At 37.6% G+C, this 22,050-nt stretch overlaps 4 protein-coding genes and 1 long non-coding RNA gene across 13 annotated transcripts; 3 read left to right on the top strand and 2 right to left on the bottom strand.

Annotated features, from left to right (window-relative positions):
• The first annotated feature begins 18 nt into the window (after positions 1–18).
• On the top strand, positions 19–8,839 carry LOC114529345 (protein lin-10-like). The gene is made up of 14 exons (XM_028551113.1): positions 19–137; positions 1,169–1,288; positions 1,690–3,009; positions 3,366–3,697; positions 3,951–3,996; positions 4,084–4,142; positions 4,308–4,397; positions 4,683–4,769; positions 5,010–5,207; positions 5,318–5,497; positions 6,231–6,443; positions 6,980–7,099; positions 7,224–7,364; positions 7,957–8,839. The coding sequence occupies exons 1-14, from the start codon at positions 56–58 to the stop codon at positions 8,026–8,028; spliced, it is 3,060 nt and encodes a 1,019-aa protein (XP_028406914.1). The 5' UTR covers positions 19–55; the 3' UTR covers positions 8,029–8,839.
• Positions 8,840–9,424: 585 nt separating this feature from the next.
• On the bottom strand, positions 9,425–10,581 carry LOC114529356. The gene is made up of 3 exons (XR_003687609.1): positions 10,480–10,581; positions 10,264–10,384; positions 9,425–9,752 (listed from the first exon to the last, which is right to left on the bottom strand). It is a non-coding gene; the product is annotated as an uncharacterized LOC114529356 (long non-coding RNA).
• A 2,894-nt stretch (positions 10,582–13,475) lies between these two features.
• LOC114529349 (protein RRNAD1-like) lies at positions 13,476–17,140 on the top strand. Of its 4 annotated transcripts, XM_028551119.1 has the most exons (12): positions 13,476–14,100; positions 14,343–14,491; positions 14,615–14,912; positions 15,059–15,103; positions 15,253–15,411; positions 15,503–15,547; positions 15,635–16,193; positions 16,275–16,339; positions 16,498–16,568; positions 16,696–16,754; positions 16,826–16,966; positions 17,042–17,140. In XM_028551119.1, exons 1-12 carry the CDS (start codon positions 13,999–14,001, stop codon positions 17,119–17,121), a joined length of 1,773 nt encoding a protein of 590 aa, XP_028406920.1. In that variant the 5' UTR covers positions 13,476–13,998; the 3' UTR covers positions 17,122–17,140. The 4 variants fall into 4 exon arrangements, 3 of the variants coding, with proteins under 3 accessions (XP_028406920.1, XP_028406922.1, XP_028406923.1); XR_003687608.1 differs by lacking the exon at positions 17,042–17,140 and having other exon boundaries at positions 16,498–16,593; positions 16,826–16,856; XM_028551121.1 differs by lacking the exon at positions 14,343–14,491.
• A 310-nt stretch (positions 17,141–17,450) lies between these two features.
• LOC114529354 (protein pygopus-like) lies at positions 17,451–19,114 on the top strand. The gene is made up of 3 exons (XM_028551132.1): positions 17,451–17,538; positions 17,932–18,131; positions 18,397–19,114. The coding sequence occupies exons 1-3, from the start codon at positions 17,493–17,495 to the stop codon at positions 18,646–18,648; spliced, it is 498 nt and encodes a 165-aa protein (XP_028406933.1). The 5' UTR covers positions 17,451–17,492; the 3' UTR covers positions 18,649–19,114.
• Positions 19,096–22,033, bottom strand: LOC114529352 (synaptotagmin-2-like). 6 transcript variants are annotated; one of them, XM_028551130.1, is made up of 6 exons: positions 21,954–22,033; positions 21,594–21,847; positions 20,590–21,338; positions 20,211–20,477; positions 19,746–19,887; positions 19,096–19,603 (listed from the first exon to the last, which is right to left on the bottom strand). In XM_028551130.1, the coding sequence occupies exons 3-6, from the start codon at positions 20,974–20,976 to the stop codon at positions 19,308–19,310; spliced, it is 1,092 nt and encodes a 363-aa protein (XP_028406931.1). In that variant the 5' UTR covers positions 20,977–21,338; positions 21,594–21,847; positions 21,954–22,033; the 3' UTR covers positions 19,096–19,307. The 6 variants fall into 6 exon arrangements, with proteins under 6 accessions (XP_028406931.1, XP_028406927.1, XP_028406932.1 ...); XM_028551126.1 differs by having other exon boundaries at positions 20,590–20,999; XM_028551131.1 differs by having other exon boundaries at positions 21,730–21,847.
• Between the last annotated feature and the right edge of the window lie 17 nt (positions 22,034–22,050).

Here is a 22,050-nt window from a genome sequence, read left to right as displayed (position 1 = left end):
CTCTGTGCCTGCGCATTCAACGCATCAGCGGCTTCGACGATTTTTCTGGTTCAAAATGGCGGCCGAGTGGGATAATCTTATACCGGATACGAGAGAGTTGCCTGCTGAAAACGGTTCATTTCACGACGAATTTGAAGGTATTGTGCTCCATTATGTACAAAATTAAAATCTGTGAAAATTAATCCAATAATTGAGCTGCATCTTTGCAGTTAAGCGACCCTTGAAAGGTCTTTGATTGTCATAAAATTGCCCTTAAACCAACCCCACGATTTGCGAAATTTGTTTAGAAATTAGTGTTCATCGCTAGATTTGGGATTTAGCTATTTCTTGGATTTGTTTGACATGACGTTTTATAAGATTATTTCTCTTATTTCCTTTACATGTAGGCCAGTTGTTGTGAAATTCTAAAGCTATTTTAGGCTGTTTTAGCGATCAATATTTGAATGGAACGCATGAGTTGAGATACCGTCGTCTTGAAATGCATTTAATATTCAACAATCTTCCGTTTTTAACCGCCTGTTTGAAAATTGACAAGATTTGCGGACATTTACAGATTATAAATGCGATGAACAAGTGTCATGGTTATAAACTAATAGTTTAAACACACCGTAAGGATTTTTTTTGTAAGTAAATTATCAATTTCGTCTTGAAAATTGTACTTGTCGCCTAGAATATAATCAATACATCTCTTATAAAACGGCAGCCAACTCCTTTCTATATAAAATTCTGCGTGAAAATACTCTTTAATTTCATATACAGTGGTTTCACAATGACCAGTAGATTGTATTGTTGTGGTAAAAGTTAATATTTTAATGAAATTTGGCCCATTTAAAAACTCTAAAATTAGATGGCATTTTAATAACAAAGTAGAGACATTAGCATTTGGAGATTTTAGGATTTCAGATGTTACACCATGAAAGGGCTTCGATTATCCAGTATTCTAACCTTTCTTACAATAAAAGTATGTTTAAAGCTTTGTAAAGACTGAGAGTTGTGGAATCAGAAATTGCCTTTCACTTCAGACAATTAACTGTGATGAAAACAAGAAAATATGAATATGGATATCTCTCAATTTAATAGCTCATTACTGAATGCAAGACAAAACGCTTCCTGAATATATAATAATCAATGCTGACTGCAATATCTTTCCTTCTTTGTTATTTTTTAGAAACCAGCAAGAAGAAACCTACATCTCACAAAACAAAAAAGCCAAAAAAGAAAAAGGAATATTCTGCTGTCTCAAATGAACATGATGTTGATGTGACAGAATATATCATGGAATATACAGGTATGGAAATGAATGGATAAAAGAACAATAACTCAAGTGATAATGAGTCCCATTTTGAGGACATTTTAGTCATAATCAGGACACATTCACTGTCTCTAACCATAACTAAAATTTAGTCAAAAGATACAATATGTTATTTGGAGTTACTGTTTGTTTAGTATTCTAATCAAACACGATTACATATATGAATAATAATCTTCCTTCTACAAGCAAAAGTCTCTGCAGATTATAGTTAGGTATTTAGGGTTTAATTCCTGTAGGAATATCTTCATTGCATTTTTCCACAAATGTTTCTACCTTTGTATTATTGTTTATTTAATGGAAAAAAGCAGACAAAGTGCACAGTCCCAATTCATATACACATATGTAGTATATTTGAATAGTAAACATTTTTTGTGCAGATATCTTTGAACCAAGTGCACAGAAAAGGGTAGATTTTGTTGACATTCAAGAAGGAGACACAATTTGTGAAGCCTCGGATGATGAAATTGTTGCCCATAGCATGGAACAGAAAGCATACGAGCGTACGGATGTTGCGGAAACTGATTCTGATAATAGCGAGGACCTCTCACGGTTACCCCCGGTCGACATGGGTATGGATACCTTTGGGATAGATGTGGATATGGCATTGAATAATGGAATTGCTGATGATAGTGAGGAGGAGAATGACGAGGCTGTGGAGATGGATAAAGAGGGTCGTAATAGTCGTAATAGGGTGAGTAATGACATTGAGACAAGTTTGGTCGGAGTTGAAGAAAATAGGAAAGGTGATGATAAGGAAGTGGAAGAACATGACATTAATGATGAAACTGAACAAGTGAAAATACCAATGGTGAAGGGCAAAGGAAAGCAAGTGGAAAGAATGAGAGAAAATACACAAATGGTGAAGGAAAAAGGAAAAGATGAAACTAAACAAGTGAGAGTACAAAAAGAAGATGAAATTGAAGAAGAAGAAAGTGAAAGTGAGGAAAAAGAAATGGGTAAGGTGGAAGAGAAAGAATCAGATGATGAAAAAGTGGAAGATGATGAAAGTGATGACACAACTGAAGTTGATAAACTGCTTGCAGATGAAACAAAAGTTGAAAAAACAATAGACCAAAAGAAAGCAAAAAGTAAAATGGTCAACTCAGAAACCCAGGCTCATGAGGTTGAACCACTTTTGAACACTTCACAGACCCCCTCCCCTTCCATAACCCCATCTCCCAGGCACACACCCTCCCCTGAACCCCAGGAATCCCCAAGGGAGAGAAAACCATTCACACCCAGAGAATACCCTGGGAAGGCGGTGAAATCTATTGCAATTGGAACTGATGATGATTATCCATCTAATGAGTATAAAAGACAACGACACACCAAGGCAAGCCCAGGGCAGGCCCAGAAGAGAGCCCCAAAGGGTAAGGGTTCTACCCAAGGAACACCCTCGCCAATTGAAAATGGTGTGCACACTGCGACAAAGGTGGGCCCCTTGAAATCTGGTCGCACCCCAACGTCGGCTTATCAAAGACAACATCGCGACACACCCATTTCAAGGTCGGGCAAAACCCCTCAGGGGGAGAGAGACAGTCATTCAAGCGATGCAATGTTCTTCAAGCAGCGGATAACACAGACCAGCAAACGACATCCGAAGAGACATGTGTGGTTGGTCAGGGATAGTGAGATACATCGCTTGATTGCAGAGAAAGCGGCAATATTACGAAGATACAAAGAGGAAGGCATCACAGGTTTGTTACGAACGCAATATTGCTAGAAATTTAATATTTGTTCGTTGTTTTTACGAGCTGTTTACATGAGCCCGGTTACCCAAGATATAAAACAACCTGGGATGATTTTGAGGTATTGAAATATGTGTTTATGAAACAAAACAAGCACTCGCTATCGTTGAAATGACTACACAACTTCTTGGATAATGATATTTACTCAATCCAATACCTCAAATTCATCTTACGTTTTGTTGAACCACAGTTGTTGAACCCGGCTGGAAGGAACCATGTAAACAGCACCTTAGTCTATGTTATTGTTAGTCTTGCTGCTAATCTCTTTAAAAAGTTTACATAAACGTTATTACCATCGTATTTAGGTCGACAGAAATTCAAAGGTTTCCCGAATTATTCAGAAGTCGATGTACTTGGTTTGCCGTCCGTTGGTTACTCGGGTGGGACTAGGGACGACTCCTATCGACATTCTTTACCTTACGGCAGACACCCCTCGTCCCAGTCCTCCCAGGGGGGCTATCGTGGGTCGTCGTCCGAAGACGAGGATGAGAAGACGAATAGACTGGGAACGAAAGGCGGGAAATCGGGAACTTTTGCAGTCGGACTTGCAGCGAGGAGAGAGCAAGCGGCGAGCACGAAGAAACATGTGCCTGGTGACGAGGAAGAAGGCTGTGAATTATGTGCAGCCGAAGCTAGGGTAGGTTCTGAGCTATGCAAGTAAACTGGACGGCTAACTCGCGGGGCGGGGGGGTGATTCAAGTATTTCTGGGTGATGAGCAGAAATACTAAACACTGTGGTGTACACGAATCTGAAGCTATTTAAAAGGTGTATTTGGTGTAGAAGTTTCAAGGCTTTAGTCAAATGAGAAATACCGTTCATCGCAGGATGGCAGTTGTTTTCTATTTTAAATATATTTATCTTGAAATAATACGTGATTCTTTCTGTTTAGGAAAAGGAAAAACACGAAAAAAAGTTGAAGGAACTTGAAGATGCTGGTAAATTTCACTTTCATGTTTTCATTTCACCAGGAAACATTTGAGAATGTTGTCGTCGTGACCATGTTTGCTTTTGTTTCCCAACAGCGAAGGCCGGACCTCATCATCCACGAAACCTAATGTTAGGAATAGTTTACTCTGCCAAGGTAAATAAAAAGTCTTCAAATATAAACACAGTTCATGTGTTGTCAGCCACTAGAAACAGACGCATTTTCTTCTAAAAGAGCCAGCTCAATGATGTCTCAGGGGTCGTATCTAGATAGACTTCGCCGGCGTCTAGTAGACATCTCATGAATTCTGTTCATCTACAGTTTTTAGGAAGTACAAATTTACTGTCTCCGTCAGCTCCCAACAAGGCTGTCCGCCTGCAGCAAGCCCAAGAAGCTATCGGCCGTATCAAGGTAATTATGTCCTTTAAATGGTATTGATTTATTAGAATGTATTCTCTCATATCGTCTGTTTTATACGAAAATTATCATAAGGCAATAAATTGCATTGTTATCATACGACAAACGATATACTGTCATATCTTGAGTCATTGAAATCGAACTAAAGTATATTTTAAGAGATATCGTCAAGTTGTTCAACCAGGAAATGGATTTTGATAACTGGTCCCAGTTGTTTTCCCGCCATTGTTTTCCCGCCATTTTGGATCAACTGGAAAGTATCGTTGTGTTTTCTTCCAGGTCCCTGAAGGAGAGGAACAGCCTTCATCTGACGTCGATCTTTTTATCTCAACTGAACGAATCAAGATCGTCAGCTCTGACAACAAGGTAAGCTGGCTTTTTAGTCACCGTTCAAACTTACAATTTTCTTCTTTTGATAGATGTGAACGAATGAACTAGTTACTGATGTTGAAATAAAAACTCTTGTACATAAGAGCATTCGTAACTAATCACTCGTTCACATCTACCAAAAGAAGAAAATTATACATAAAATTGCGGCAAGTGTAAACGGGTTTTTTAAGCTGTTCTTTCAAGGAAGGTTACAATTTGTTGATCCGTATTTGACAGCAACCATTGACTGATCATCATCTGAAGACGATATCTTTCATCGCTGATATTGGTGATATTATTGTTGTGATGGCGAGACTTTCCACAGACACAGACGGCAAAACCTGGTCAGGAAAATTGCCCGACTTTAGCCCTCAGAAACAACAGCAAGAGGAGAAAACAACGAAAGTCATTTGTCACGTTCTTGAGACAGCTGAGGTTAGTTGACGTCCCTGAGACAGATGTGGGTCTGAGGGGGGGAGGGGTGCTGCCACCACTGCCACCAAGAAACAACGACTAAGCTGGGTTTTTAAATTCTCATTTTCTAGGCTCAGACTGTGGCCAAGACAGTTGGCCAGGCGTTTAATATTGCTTACCACGAGTTTCTCAAGACGAATAGACTGAATCTTGGGGAAATTGAAGATATGGAATATAACGGCATCTTGGAACAGCAGAAAATTCTTGGAGAAGAATTATCATTACTTGCTGATGAGAGTAAGACGAAAGAGGTTTGTACATCTCTTATTGATCAAGTGTTACTACAGGAGAAAACCTAAACTAAAATAACTTTATTTATACTGGATAGCTCTATCAGTTCTAAACTGTTCTTCCTAGAGGTCCAGTAAGGATCATCTCTTATTGATCCAGTGTTACTACAGGAGGAAACCTAAACTAAACTAACTTTATTTATGTTGGATAGTTCTATCAGTTCTAAACTGTTCTTCCTAGAGGTCCAGAAAAGATCATCTCTTATTGATCCAGTGTTACTACAGGAGGAAACCTAAACTAAACTAACTTTATTTATACTGGATAGTTCTATCAGTTCTAAACTGTTCTTCCTAGAGGTCCAGTAAGAATCATCTCTTATTGATCCAGTGTTACTACAGGAGGAAACCTAAACTAAACTAACTCTATTTATACTGGATAGCTCTATCAGTTCTAAACTGTTCTTCCTAGAGGTCCAGTAAGAATCATCTCTTATTGATCCAGTGTTACTACAGGAGGAAACCTAAACTAAACTAACTTTATTTATACTGGATAGTTCTATCAGTTCTAAACTGTTCTTCCTAGAGGTCCAGTAAGAATCATCTCTTATTGATCCAGTGTTACTACAGGAGGAAACCTAAACTAAACTAACTTTATTTATACTGGATAGCTCTATCAGTTCTAAACTGTTCTTCCTAGAGGAGAATTGATCCAGTGTTAATACAGAAATATTTCAAAATTTCTTTTTTTATCTAGATTGTTATTCATAAGAAATACGGAGAAAGTCTTTTGTTGATGATTGTTGAGAGTGGTTGGGGTTCAATGATTCCCACGGTGGTCATCGCTCATATGGACAACAAAGGACCAGCTGCCAAGTCAGGACAGTTGAATGTTGGCAATCAAATACTGGCTGTGAATGGTCAAAGCTTGGTTGGATTACCCCTACTGGAGTGTCAGAATATTATTAAGGTTAGTGTTTTAGAGAGATTTAACCACCGTTAAGTCCCTCCCGAATTAAGCATGGTTAGATCATGCAGAGGTGGTACATGTTCTTGAATAAGAGCTACCTTAAAGTGATCTGATGTTGTACAGAACTCATGTGAGTAGAGTTAAGTCTCTCCTGTGTTCTCTCTCAGTTGACTGAGTTAAGCATGGTTAGATCATGCAGAGGTGGTACATGTTCTTGAATGAGAGCTACCTTAAAGTGATCTGATGTTGTACAGAACTCATGTGAGTAGAGTTAAGTCTCTCTTGTGTTCTCTCTCAGTTGACTGAGTTAAGCATGGTTAGATCATGCAGAGGTGGTACATGTTCTTGAATGTGAGCTACCTTAAAGTGATCTGATGTTGTACAGAACTCATGTGAGTAGAGTTAAGTCTCTCCTGTGTTCTCTCTCAGTTGACTGAGTTAAGCATGGTTAGATCATGCAGAGGTGGTTCAAACGGAGGGGGGGATTTGTAAATTTTAACCCTATTCATATTGGTTGAATCATATTCCTGCTGTAGGTACAGAAATATGAAGAACGTGTTGCATTTAAAGTGGTCTGTTGTCCACCGACTGTTGAAATTTCCATCAACAGACCAGACACGAAATATCAACTTGGATTCAGCGTGCAAAACGGAATGGTATGGTTCAAAATATGTGTAATACTTTTGTCCTAATCTGTCCGATGACTTCACAAGCCGTTCACAGTCTCAAGACTGAGTAAGTCTGAGTTCTGTATCAATTGACTAACTCGTTGTTTACTAGATATGTAGCCTGATGCGGGGCGGAATTGCGGAACGCGGCGGAGTTCGTGTGGGTCATAAAATTATTGAGATGAACGGGGAGAGCGTTGTGGCAGCTTCTCACCATCATATTGTTGATGTTTTACAGACCACGATTGGAGAGGTTTGGAAGAAAATTAATTGTTCATTTCTTAAACTTCTAGAGATGATCCTTACTGGACCTCTAGGAAAAACAGTTTAGAACTGATAGAGCTATCCAGTATAAATAAAGTTAGTTTAGTTTAGGTTTCCTCCTGTAGTAACACTGGATCAATAAGAGATAATCCTTACAGGACCTCTAAGAAGAACAGTTTAGAACTGATAGAGCTATCCAGTATAAATAAAGTTAGTTTAGTTTAGGTTTCCTCCTGTAGTAACACTGAATCAATAAGAGATGATCCTTACTGGACCTCTAGGAAGAACAGTTTAGAACTGATAGAGCTATCCAGTATAAATAAAGTTAGTTTAGTTTAGGTTTCCTCCTGTAGTAACACTGGATCAATAAGAGATAATCCTTACAGGACCTCTAAGAAGAACAGTTTAGAACTGATAGAGCTATCCAGTATAAATTAAGTTAGTTTAGTTTAGGTTTCCTCCTGTAGTAACACTGAATCAATAAGAGATGATCCTTACTGGACCTCTAGGAAGAACAGTTTAGAACTGATAGAGCTATCCAGTATAAATAAAGTTAGTTTAATTTAGGTCTTCTAATTTAGCTACGAATGAAGACGATGCCAATCACCCTCTATAAACTTCTCGTTGGACTTGAGCTTCCGCAATATTTATAGACGAAGAACAAGCGCAAGTAAGAGTTTTATATATTTGAGAGTTTTTAATACGAGATTGAAACCTGTTAGTCTTGTGCAGCTTGAACCAACATAATAAACACACTCAGAGTAAACAGATAAAGTCTTTTAAACAGTGTTTTAAACGTGTACAATATACAATATACACAACAATGCCGCTGCTACACATGTAAACATGTGTTAGGAGATTTAGAGCAAAATGAAATCGTATATTTAGTGGTATATTTATAGAGTGTAGAGCCTGTTAAAACCAGAAATATACAATCAAATATAAATTACCTTTACTGAAATACTTGTGACGGATATTCACATGAACTGATAGGTGAGGACATGGATTGAAGCTGGGGGTTTTTATTGGGCCGAAGTAAATTAGAAACTCTGCCTTTGACACAAAGTTTAAGTGTAAAATTCTGAAATAATATGACCTCGATTGACGATGGTAAAGGTGGAAGAGTAAAACGGAAGGAAAATATTTGAAATGATGTTGGAATTACGATACAAATGACTGGTTCAAAACCTATTATCCTACTAGTTATTAGGCAGCCCAAGTGCCGTGAAAGTCTCAGTTCAATCGCTCAGAGGAAGTCATGACAGGCACTTACACAAAACATTAGAAACATGAATGCAACGCCATTCGTCAGCAATTTCAGGAAATATAAAAAAGGAGAACTTCCAAAGAATAAATTCATCTTAAAAGTCAAGATAAATAAAACAAGAAAGGAGAATATACGAGACTTAATTCTGGATTCAAAGTCAGTAAAGAACTTCAACTTTTTAACTGACTTCATCCTTAGTTACTACAGGGTAAGTCAAAAAAAACTGACACCTTTGAAATTCAAATTAGCTGCGAACTTATGGCTGAAATATGACAATTCCCATGTACAATCAACAAAAACGATTTGATAAAACTGTTCTTTTGTATTTACAGGGCTTAGAATGCATTTTAACTCCCAAAGGGAACAAACTTTATGTTTTAGGTTAATTAATATGATATGCTTCGTATAGCAATGAAATATTTTAAGCAACTTCTGTCACATTACAGCCGCTATGTGGCTAATTTGAATTTCAAAGGTGTCAGTTTTTTTTTACTCATCCTGTATAGCGTCTCATCACTCAAAGTCGAATTCAACTAACACATGCAGTCTTGTCATTCACGTGAATCATGCATGCCGCATGCATGCATGAGTTCATGTCGTTAACTGCATATGTGTATATGTCCTGTATGTAAAGTATTATGTTTCGATGTGTTTGAAGTGAGTCGATTGTTTTATTCATATCATGAGCTCAAGATTTCTCTATTCTTTGGGATTTGAATTGCAGAAGCAAATTTCACTGACGGTTTCGTTTTCCTATTTGATAAATAGACCAACAGTACGAATAATATCATTTAACATTTATTTCGTGTGAAACCCCAATTTGTATTTGCGAATTGTACAACGCAACATCTATCTAAGCACATTTGATCATCACTAGAACAGTAACATATAAAGTAATAATTTTTAACTGCACCAAAAAGCCAGGTCAAGAATCACCAGTTACAATAACAGTTCATATGGCAGCTGATGATTATTCGTGGGTTTAGTAGCAGCACGGTTTGTTGGTCTTTAATGTACAGTATCTTGTGCTCGAGCAGTCATAGTAACCTTCGGGACAGGGATCTTTGTAGTAATAGCAGGTACATCCAGGATAATCGCAAAATGTCTTGCCTATTGAAAGAAATGGAACAATGTTATGCTTCCTGACAAGAAGTGACAAGTGCATTCAAATAGGAGAGTCCTACATGTAAACAGTGATGAACACTGAGTTCTTTTACCGCGATGTTTAGTGTTGTCATGCACAGCCCACTGGGTTTGTCAATGCGATATTTCAACGATCGTAGAAACTTAAACAGTTTATAAACCTTAAGATTGCAATCTTAAAACATTAAGACTTTAAACTCAGAGCACAAAGATGTAAGTCATGTAACATTGATTAATGAGATCGTAGATTTGGCGTTACAAAGTTGCCTAATGGCAACGACAGATTATACTCTTTGCTGAGAAAATTGCAGAACTGAAACAAATCGTAGAAACAAATCGTAGAGAGACTTGTCCTTCGATTTAGCTTCCGTTTACAATGGCAGAGCGGAACAGTCTTGAAGACTGATCAGATTTATGGCCTTAGACCATGGCGTGCAAATGCCAAATTTTAAAAGGATGTAGAGCTAGTTCAACTTACGTCCAATATCATTCTCATTTTCCCCATGTGGATCTGAGCAGGTACCGAAGGCCACAATCAGCGCCAGGATAAGACAGACAGTGAAGGTCTTCATCGTAGAAATCTTTCAATTCAATATTTCCTAAGGTTGTAGAATAATAATATCGCAATAAGTTTCACGATCATCAATTCAGACACAGACTATATCGCATGATAATATTGTAGCTATAAACGCACCTTTAGAATACTCACTTGTATAACACCAAACCAAGTATACAGGCTGTTGCAATGATTGGTGCTTTATATAAGATCCTCTTGCGGAAGTAGGCAAATTGCGTAAACCAGGTCACATGAGGAATAACCATTCCAAAACCACTCGTCTTAAAGACTACCAGGAAATCTGCCCTGTCGACAGGTTTCGACATGTTAATGAAGGTGTAAATAAAGTGAAAAAGAATAGCTTACGTTGCAAAAAAGTATCATGTCTGCTAAAACACGAGAAAGTCACAAGTGTAATGGTAAACACATATTTTGACACAAACAATAGTTTTTAAAACACCAAAGTGTCCGATGACTCTATATCATATAAAGACCTCTTAGTTGGTCAGATGGAGGGCCCAAGATGTAGTCTTAACGACATTTTATAAGGTTGTATAACGTGTGCTGCTGGTTTGCCCAATCGACACATACCTAGGTACGGTTAAAAAAGTTTAAAAAGTCAGCCTAGAGAAATCACCGACAGCTTTTCCGGGAAAATACAACGGGGGCAATCCTTTTTAGCAAAAAGCCAAGTCGGCACATTATTTAAGAGCTTTGTTTGTTTCTGGCTCAATATCAACAACTTAATTCCATGTATTTGAACAACCCTCAAATTTTGGAGGCATTTTGACGCTATATTCACAGGGAATTTATGATCTGACAGCATTTTTTCAGGGCTGTCGAACTTATCAGATAACCTTAATCATTCCGTCAAAGATGAATGCTTTGGCAAAATGCAAAACGATGGATTGGAAATACAAACCTTGTGGCTTAAAAACAACAGGACTTCCCCAGGAAGGATGCCAAAATAATATTGTTTTTATCATCACATCTTCATGTGATACACTAGAACTGGAGAATAAATATTGTGAGTGCATTTCTCCAGGAAAGCTATTTCATTTCCTATTGGCTATGAATTTCAGTCTCTTCCTTTGTTACGACAAAGTTTAGTTTTTTTCGATAGAAGTAAGAAACGCTTTGAGCTGGAATAAATACGATTGTTTGGGATTTTCCCATACTTTCACAGTAATATTTCAAAACATTGCGAAAAATTTGACGGTTGTGATGAACAATGCTCTTCAATTTGTAATTTGAGACAAAACACAAATATATCCGACTTAGTTGGTTTTTATATCAAGCGGTTGATTTATTGTGAGGACCGGTGCTGTCATATCTTATCATGATCAGGGGAGTAGCGTGGCAGCGTCTTGCAACAGCTTTGCATCAAATGTGGTATAACAACTGTCTAAAATAGACAAAAACACTTCTCGACGTTTCGACGTAAGGGTCCTCATCGGGAGAGTTAGTATGAGGGATGAAAGTCCTATGCCGGTAGTGTGTTTTTGATACATTGCAAGTCAACATACTATAAAACATTCATTAGAAAGAAGTGAATTGGATCTGACCAGATTCAGTAGATTTGATCGTGTGAAGTGTGGACAGAGCTTGATGTTTCAAAATTACATTAAACGATGTTCACAACAATATATATTGTTGTCGTAACTCATAAAAGCTTTGTTTAAAAAATAAGGACTTAAAAAATTACATTTGTTTCCGCATTCGCGTTTCGAAAGCATTTTATTATTGTGCAGGCGCGGATCTAGACCGTATCGAACGTGGCTCGAGCCACGGTCAGATTTTCGCATCCAGAATTTTCCCATCTGCAATCTAATATTCACACATTATTTAGAAGTACATATTAATTATTTGAATCACACCAAAATTAAGGAAATATATGTCTAAAACAAATAATTCGAGTAATATCTTTCGTAATCGTTGTCATATTATTACCAATTCCTGGTAAAAGTGGGAACAAATTCCCAATTATTATTCCTTGTTTCATATTATGATTGTTCAGTTAACACTGAACTATAAAATTCGCCGAAAGCTAACCGAATTGTGCCGAGTATGTTCGGAAGCTAGTCGTGCATTCGAAGCTGCGATCACAGCAACTGGTTGACACGGTCAGCGTGCAGATTATTGCGCAATTGTTACTAAATATAGTAACGTCCGGACACGGTGCAGTGTAGCAAACCAATCACAGGGCAAGCTTTTGCCACGTGAGCCACGGTGCGACACGGTGCGACACGGTGGCCTGTTTTTGATTGCGCAATAAACATGATAAACAATAAAGTTCGACACTTCTCGACTTCGAACTCGGATATAGTTTATAAATAACACGTTAAATTGGTCTGTTCGCTGCATCCTGGCTGATTCAGGCTGAATCGAATGTATTAATACATGAATCCGTCGAAATTTCTCAAAAGCAAATCCAAGCGAGCATATTTCAGGGGAAATATCGCTTTTCAGGCTACAACATGATGGAATTATTACTAAAGAAAGGCTTCGCTCGCTCGCGTTATACAATCGCAACGACAATTTTTAAACTGCTATTTCCCAAGAGACAAATACTGAAAATCTTTGCTTAATGTCCTTGTAAGGTAAGACTTTTAGGTTTTAAATCGAGCTATGGGCGCTCTTCTTTATACGGAAAAACGGCCAGACCGGTTCTGTTGTGTTCGGTAGTCGGTACAGACAAAAGTATATTGTTATTTACATCTGCCTAACACGGGAAATGCAGTTTCACCGCTATATTCTTAACGAAATACTCTATTTCAATTTAAAATATGACCGGTCTGACCTTTTTGGCCGCTTAATGGAAAGCGCCCTAGGCCCTATGATACAAATTTGCATTTACGCTGTGAATAATTTGTGTATGCAAATCTCACGTTATGTTGAGTGTGAATGAAATATCCGTAAATACCTTTATAAGCCTTAACAAAAAATTTTGAAAATGGTTTTGTGGTTTTATGAAAGTACAGGGATTTACAATATTCGCTTTTAAACGTTCCCCCTTCGCCATACGCCCCCCCCCCCGACCGGAAAATTTTTAGTCCAATATGACACGGTCAGATTTTCGGCTGGATCCGCGCCTGTTGTGTGTGTTGTTTTCCTTGAACTAGGTAAAAACTCCATCCGTTTATTTTATTGAAAAGGTTTTCCAGGTATAACAGTTATCAGTAAACATGAAGAAGGGTTTTCGCAGAAGAACGAGAAACGTCTTCTCAGAAAATAAACACCTTTTCTGATCCGGTTTCGGAAGTGACTGGAAGAAGGAACTTTGAAAAATATTGGCAAAGTGCGCCTCTCTATTTTAAAGTCAGCCCATAACTCGATAAATACAATCAAAACTCCCAGAAAATTAAAGATAAATTAGACTTTATTCCTTATTTTGAAGGTGACAGACATAACCGTCCATCATACTACGAGTTATATAAAGTATCAATGAACTTTTCCAATATGGCCTCTCATTTCCCTCGCTGTTGATGGCAGATTTACTTTAGAGGACGAAATAAGAGACTTCTATGTTTTTAGCGAAAATATCATTTTTCTTTTATGTGTTATTTCAATAATCAAGCGTTCTTAATTACTTTTTACTGGCGTTTTATATGTAGGCATACTAGGCAATTATAGTAGGCAAAAATTTATTAAAGAAACATGTCTGACGTAACAATAACAACAGCAAGCCTCAAGTTGTATGTAGATAAGGTGTTGAAGCTTCAAAAGAACTTTAACTGGATGATGGACAGCTATGTACTTGTAAGTTTTGCATGCAATCATCATAAACAAAATTGCCAATTACTAGTACATATTGCAACCACCATTATCACCATCAGTTCTATCACAATGGTTACCACGATTATCTGCAATGTCACCATCACTATCCTTGTCACCATCAGTCATCCTCACCCTGCTAGGCTGTTACTATAATAATTGCCATCATCTACAATAATTAAGGTACCATTTTCTATTCACCGTTTCAATTGATTAATTGTGCACAGGATTTTTTCACTGAAAATTTGTGGCATAAACTCCCAAGAAAATGGGCAGATGCTCTCTCTGAACTACAGCCTAAAGATATTGCTTACTTTTTCTTCGAAATGCCATCTCCTGTGAAACCTAATCAAAACTCACAAACGCCAAAATTTAGGTGGGTTTCAGAAAGCATTTTGAACAATGAAAAAAGTTGTGTCTTGGCCTTGTAGTAACTAGTTGATTTTGAAAACACCACAACGTTTTTGTTTATTTCTGCAATTGCTTCCTAACTTTTTAGAAATGTTTGGCCTTTAGAACTTTTGGCATTCCTTACCACATGTTATGCACTGAAGTTGGAGAATCAGAAATATTTAAAAATTATCAACCAGGTGAACACTCCTGAAAAAAGCAACTCTCCAAGAGAATGTACAAAGTCAAAAACATTTGAAAGGGAACCATGTGATACCAACAGGAATTGTAATATTCAAAAGGTTTCTGACAGTGGTGTGATGCAGCAAAAGGTTGAACATTTCAGTGACCCATTCCGACGTCACATCAAACCAAAGAAGCAATATGAGATCAACGTTCTCTCCAAGGTGACATAGAGTTACTTGCTGTGTTTTGTGATAAGATTATAGCAGAAGTAATGCCATCTCTGGATTGCTAGTCAATGTAGTTAAATAGAGGTGACAAAAACTGTTTGTATTCCTTTATAAATGATGGTGTTTGCTTTTCATACAAGGTAATTTGGGAACAAACAGAAAGACTACAGTGTTGGAATATTGTGGTAAGACTGGGTGTATATAAATTCTTCTTTTTTCAAAAACTTCCACAGTCTAAGAAGCACTTACAAACTGGATAAAACTGCTTAGAATCCGGCAGATGAACCATACAAACACGAAATATGTGATGCACTTGATACATCCTATGTTTCAGGATGTCGGTGCAGGATTGGGTCACTTATCCCGTTTACTGAGCTACGGTTATAAGCTACGAGTTGTGACGATAGAAGGCGTTGGCTGTCACAAGAATAACGCTGAAAAAATTGACGAGAAAGTTCTCAAGAAGTTGCAAAAACAGGAATCCGCGGAAAAGGTGACCTAGCTGTAGTCTTCTGAAACACCAACCCGTTAATAACAAGACCACAGAATTGTGGTCTTTTTTCTCAATTTTTATTTTATTTCAGGCTGTAGAAACTGTTGATAAACCACTTGTTCATATCACACATCATGTAAGAATATAAAAAAGTACAATTCCGGTATTTTGTGTCCAAGACCCAAGGAAGAATACTCATGCATTAACAAAGATTCTATTCTAGATAAATGCAGACATTTCAACTGAGAAGTTCGCGAAAATTGTCTCCGACGCCTTTTCAAAGATGGAAAGCGATGAAACAAGCAAGCAGTTAAACTCGCAAAAGATGTTTGCATCCTCAGAAAACTTTATCATTGTTGGTCTGCACACTTGCGGTGATTTGGCGCCAACTTTACTGCGAGTTTTTACTCAATGCCAGAGTGCTGTCGGGTTGATCTCAGTCGGTTGTTGTTATATGAAATTAAGCCACGAAAAATCCACTAGAGATCAAACCACTCCAACACTTCGAGGCAACAAGTTTAATATGATCAATTCAACAAACACGGACAGCATAAGGACTGGAGACAAAGAATCGACAATCCAAAATGAAGTGGATCTCACAGGCGCTCATGTCGATCATATTCCTTCGGAGGTTTTTGGTCGTTCTCAGGAAGATGCTTTTGTAAAAGTCCTGGGTTATCCAATGAGTCATTGTGTTAAAGGATTTTTGAATCATAAACAGACTTATAACGCTCTCGAATCGGCTTGCCACGCAATCGACAGATATCACAAGAAATTGTTAGGTAAATGAGTCGTAATAGATGCTTGGATAAGGAGAAAGGATCGTTATACTTGTGACGTATTTTTCTTAAATTTTAATACAGAAATATCACCAACACTGAAACTTCACAGCTACAGAGCATTGCTGGAACTCTTGCTTAAGCAAAAAGTATAGTTTTATCGTCTATTTATAACTGTTTCCTATTCTAGTTTCCAAGAAGAATTGGGGAGAGGAGTGAGAGCGGGTTTTCCCGCCGTGATTTTGAGCTGAATGCTGAATAGTGTTGCAAATAGTGTTACTTTTCAATCTTTTACGGTTGTTTTCAGAGGCCAGACTGCCCCAGAAGACAGATCCGTACTTTGCGAACGAAAAAAGCAGTGAATATGTCATTTTTTGAGTGAGGAACTGACCAGTTTCTATAAGTGAAGTATATAATGAATTCTATTCACATAAAAAAATATATGAAAAAAATCTTAAATTTTCTTGGGTTCGGTAACCAAATATTTCTGCATCTTTTTCCTCAGATATGTGACAAAAGCCTGTGATATTCTAGAAATAGATGAAGACAGACCCAGCAGAGAAGGTTTTAATATTTTTATTTCTTTATTGCTTGATCTTTCACAACTTCTTGTTGATTGCTTTCTTATTCCATAGAAATACATGTCGTTGAAGAACTTCACGGTAGAAAACAATTTAATGTGGTCGTGTTTTATGTCTTGAGATTATTAATGGCTCCGGTAGTTGAAGGATTGGTCCTGGTTGATCGATTGATTTACATCAAAGAAAAACTGCCGGGTAATGTTTCAACATTTGGAAGTATCAAGTCAAGCTCATTCGTTTTTAGTTCTAACTGTTCTTTTGTCTTTCCAGAAATCAATGCAAGAATATTCAGGTTATTTGACCCTGATATCTCACCAAGAAACCTTGCAATCATTGCTGAGAAACAATAACATTTGAATCTAATGCCAAAGCTAATATTAAAGGTTCTTTTCAATTTGAGCAAAATAAAATTAGTCTAAAGCTGGCAGTCCAGATCTCATAACCAACCTCGCCAGCTGGACTGTGACCTTTCAATGAGACAGTTTTCAAGCTGGCTTTATAGCGTATGGGTGAAGGGAGCATCGAACTAGCCGAGGAACCCACTCGACCTTTTTGTCGGTGGGGAAGACGGGTTTAGCTTGGACCAGCGACTTCCACACCCAAGCGCCCGCAATGTATGAGACATATGTATTGCAAATTACATGAAGTATCATAGTCGTGAATCAATTTTCAAATTTGAAGCATGAATATTTGTGCGTGAAATTCAGTTTATATTTTTGAAATGCCGAGGGAAAAACGACTCTCTGCAAGACAACTTAAGCACAAAGGTTAGTGTGGAAAACGTTTTATATTACTGTGTTGTCCTATTACACTGTTTGTTTTGTTTTCATGTTGATTTATACAAGATCAATACATTGAATCACGTGTGTACATTAAACTTTTGAGACGTTCAAAAATTACGAAGAAACTTTGGAAATAAGTTGAACGAAATCTAAAACAATTCTGATGAATAATATGCACATCTGGGGTTATAGCTGCCAATTCATTGACAGAGATAGAGAAAGGCAACCTGCCTAAAATTCCCATTCTTTTCTGCATTACTTTGTGTGGCAGTATTAATGGCTGTCTGGTGTAGTTTTGTTTACTAACTATGTGTCATAAGCATTTGAATGTCTGGATAGCTCTTGATCTGTGATTGATTCCAATGTTTTCTATTCAAGATATAAGCGATTCTGAAGAAGATAGCGACTCGGAAACAATGGTTAGAAGTCCTCCAAAGAAACCTAAAAAGAACAACATTGGGCCAAAGTATATGGGAGAGCCTGGTGATGATTTGTCAGATGAAAACAATGCTATCCTGACTCCTGTCATAAGGACCTCGAATACAACTACTATCTTGCCACCTTCTGCTCCAATTATGGTAAGATTTACAACATTTGTACAAGTAAATTTGAATGGAAATCAATTTTTAAATAATTTAAAATTTTGTGGTTTATCTGTTTTCGCTTCAAATTTGAATTGTATGTAATTTTCAATCTAACTTAAAAACCTTTAGAAATTATCGCCAATTATATTTCGCCATATGAACATCTATTGCAAAAAAATATATTAAGTAATATAGAGTATATACTTAAATAATTACAGATAATTAAACTGCTTGCTAATGGAGTAATTTTGACTTTTAGCAACAAACTGTACCAAGCATACCTCCTGATGTTCCTGTGCAAAGCTTTCCTTGTGGAACATGTCGCAAAGAGGTGAGCGATGATGACGCTGCAATATTCTGTGAAAGTGGATGCAGCCAATGGTATCATAGGATCTGCGCCGGTCTAACCGAGCATGCTTACAACCTGTTGACTAACGAGGAGAATGCAGATTGGGTGTGCGACCAATGTATAACGAAACAGAATATCCCGTTAGTAAAGTTGAAGTCGTGACAACAGAATAATTTTGGTAAACAACATATGCGACTCATGGTAGGATGATTTTGTACATATACTCTAGGGGATTTTTACAATATACGGTTTGGTATGCTTCGACTAGCTGTGGAAAGCAAAACAGCCAACCATGATCAGGTTATATTTTATTTGTAACATCGATATGAAAAAGTTGTAATTAAGGTAGATCCGAGATCGCTATTTGAGTTGCGAATCCTACCTAAAGATACAGACTCTTTCATGATACAATACATACATTGTGGGGGAATTAGAGAACTATGACAATGTACATTCTATTCTCCCAAATTCTTACTACACTTACATAGAGCCAAGGTTGAAATGCTACCAGTTTTTTACAGTAGGAGGAAAAGAATTAAATGTACATTAAGTTCTTATGTAAAGTTAATGGACAATGCTTAATTTCAGTTGGTTTCTGGATAAAAATATAACCCCCATTATCATTTCATTGTTTTGAAAATTGTGCTGTTCTGTATGTCATCCAGTCACGAAATCCAGAGATCAGAATTTTTCATCATCTTTTTATTTTTTTGAAAATGTTACTGTTGCTGAACTCATCCAGTCATAATCTGGAGATCAGAATATCACATTGTCTAAATAATTATATTGTTCCCTGGAATGACAGTTAGTTATAAACATGCTCATGTCACATCATGGCACTTTGCTCTGGCGTAATTCTTTTTGTCCATCATTTCTTTCCAATGTTCTGATGTTTCCTGGCAAATCTCCACCACACCCATGCTGGAATCAGGCATTACCTTATCAGAACTTTTGATTTCAAACACAAATTTGTAGCCGCTTGTTTCCGAGTTTCCATTCTTCCAATCAAATACAAAGGGTTCATTCCAGACGGGATCGAGGCTGCCTTTACATGGCTGAGTGAATTTCTTCTCAATGACATGACCATCCTTGAGAAGTTTCACTATCACATAGGGATCTTGGAAAGTTGGAAAGTAGATGATGTTGTATGGTGTTTGAACTAGTTTGGTGTGTTTCAAATTGGTATGGTTGTTTATGATGGTATTGATGCTGTGATATGGTCTATTGTATTCTATGGTATGTGGGTGGTGTCTCCTCACCTGCTCTCAACTGTCGTTTTGTTTTCACTAAGCTGACTGCTTTCATAACGATCACGTTGATTCGGGACGTTTTCTCGTGATATCTCAGAGACACAAATAATTGGCCTTTTTCGTGTTTCGATTTTACGCTTGAACCATTTGTCTGAAGAAGAAAAAGCGATCAGATGTTGGTTAGATCATGCAGAGGTGGTACATGTTCTTGATTAAAACCTATCTTAAAGTGATCTGATGTTGTACAGAACTCATGTGAGTAGAGTTAAGTCTCTCCTGTGTTCTCTCTCAGTTGACTGAGTTGAGCATGGTTAGATCATGCAGAGGTGGTACATGTTCTTGAATGAGAGCTACCTTAAAGTGATCTAATGTTGTACAGAACTCATGGGAGTAAAGTTGAGTCTCTCCTGTGTTCTCTCTCAGTTGAAGAAGTTGGGCTCATACCGATGAACTTTTAACGTATAAATTTCGTACCTTTCTTTGCACTGGACGCCAAAAATACGAAGGTTCCGAAGGATCAAATGTAACATCAGACAGTTTCATGACAAGACCGCCGACGAAATGGCTTTGCCCGAAGCGATCTTGGGAGTATAACGAGAGACTGACGCTAAGCTGCTGTAACTCCGCGCTCGTAATTTCTTTACAAGTGAAAACGCTGTTGAACACAGAATTCGTGCGAAAATGTATCGACGTTTTTCCAACTTTTTCTCTTGTTTCACCATTTGCCTCAAGCAAACGAACCTTGAGAATGATATGGAATTAGTCATTAACGGTCGTTCAGAGTACGAGTATCAGAGTATCATTTTCATCGCTCATTGCATATGTCAGACGTTGATTGAATCAAAGACCGTACCTTGACCAATACCCCTGATTGTAAGCCAAAGAGTTTTGGCAGGTTTTGAGCTTGCAGAACTTGAATCGTGATTTCATTTAAGTGGAAGTTGTAAAACAAGGAAAAGTGCAGCTGACAAGTGCTTTTAGGTGCGCCCGTGTTCTTTCTGCTCATCAGCGGTATATCAAAGTCTGGTGCTTCTCCGTTGCTATGTACCGATGGTCGACCGTGGGTGCTGAAAATGGACTGGATACGATCCCTGTGGGACTGTCTTAGTAATATTGCTGAACTTGTTGGGCTCATTCTTTTGTAGCCATTCCCTGGCTTTTTGTATTTCATGTAAATTAGAAAGGCGAAGAGTAGAATCAAGGAGGTTGTCAACGCTGCCAGAACAGCGGTGATTATCATCCCCAGTTCACCCTCTGGAAACCCTTTATTGACGAGAAATAAAAACAAGTTAAATCTACATTAAGAACATGTACCACCTCTGCATGATCTAACCATGCTGAACTCAGTCAACTGAGAGAGAACACAGAAGAGACTTTGTCATATGCAGGCGAAAAACAATAATCACACGATATTTTTATATTTAGTCTTATTTCAAAACAGCAAACACCACAATTTAAAATGCCTGAATAATAATCGTTTGCGTTTCAAAGGAGATTTGCATATAATTATGTAATAAAGAGCACTCTCAACTTCCTTCAGCTTGACTTAACCATTCTTATCTTCCCCCCCCCTCCTGATGGGATCTCTCCAGAATAATAAACCTACAAGACAACAAAAAGAACACCTTTCTATATCTTATATGATGCTATTGGTCTGCGTGATCTTTCGTTGCGATTTCTGGCCTTGATATTTATATTATCAGTATGTTCTTTAAATCACTGACCGATTTCAAGCTGACTAACATCTTCCCCTAAAATAACTAGCCGGTGTAATTGCTTTTTCAGATAGTATCATGCCCTTATTTTTACTTTTATTCTATTCATTTCGTATCCGTTCTCATTTTTATTTGCACTTACGCAGAGTACTCGCCATATTCCGCGTCTCTGGCGAATATTTGGCGCGCTAAATGAACGGAATTTACTATGCAAATATTCAGAACCTCTTGTAACCTATACTAAACGCTAAAAAACACAAAAGGAAATATAATTTTACCTTGAGGCATCGATAGAAGTTTGTTCTAGATTGTGATTAAGATACTTAGCTCAAAGTGTCGTCAAGTCGAGGTATAAATCAACGTAGTTTCATCCAATCATACTCTTAGCGTCTTAACCTGATAATTATCAAAGTGTTTAAGTAGTGATTGTCATATATGTAACTCACCCATAGCCCATTTGGTTAGTCGAAGTTGTCTAAGATAGATCTAAGCCGTTGTTTACCTTCCATCGCGTTGGTAATCTGGTGCGCTTTTGCCGATGTCACTTTACACATAAACTGGTTTCAATATTGTTTGAAAGACAATGGCAGTGGTGATGT

Source organism: Dendronephthya gigantea, unplaced genomic scaffold (genome assembly GCF_004324835.1).
Source record: "Dendronephthya gigantea isolate DGI-Jeju-01 unplaced genomic scaffold, DenGig_1.0 000056F, whole genome shotgun sequence".
NCBI lineage: Eukaryota > Metazoa > Cnidaria > Anthozoa > Malacalcyonacea > Nephtheidae > Dendronephthya > Dendronephthya gigantea.
This window is presented reverse-complemented; position numbering and strand designations above follow the sequence as displayed.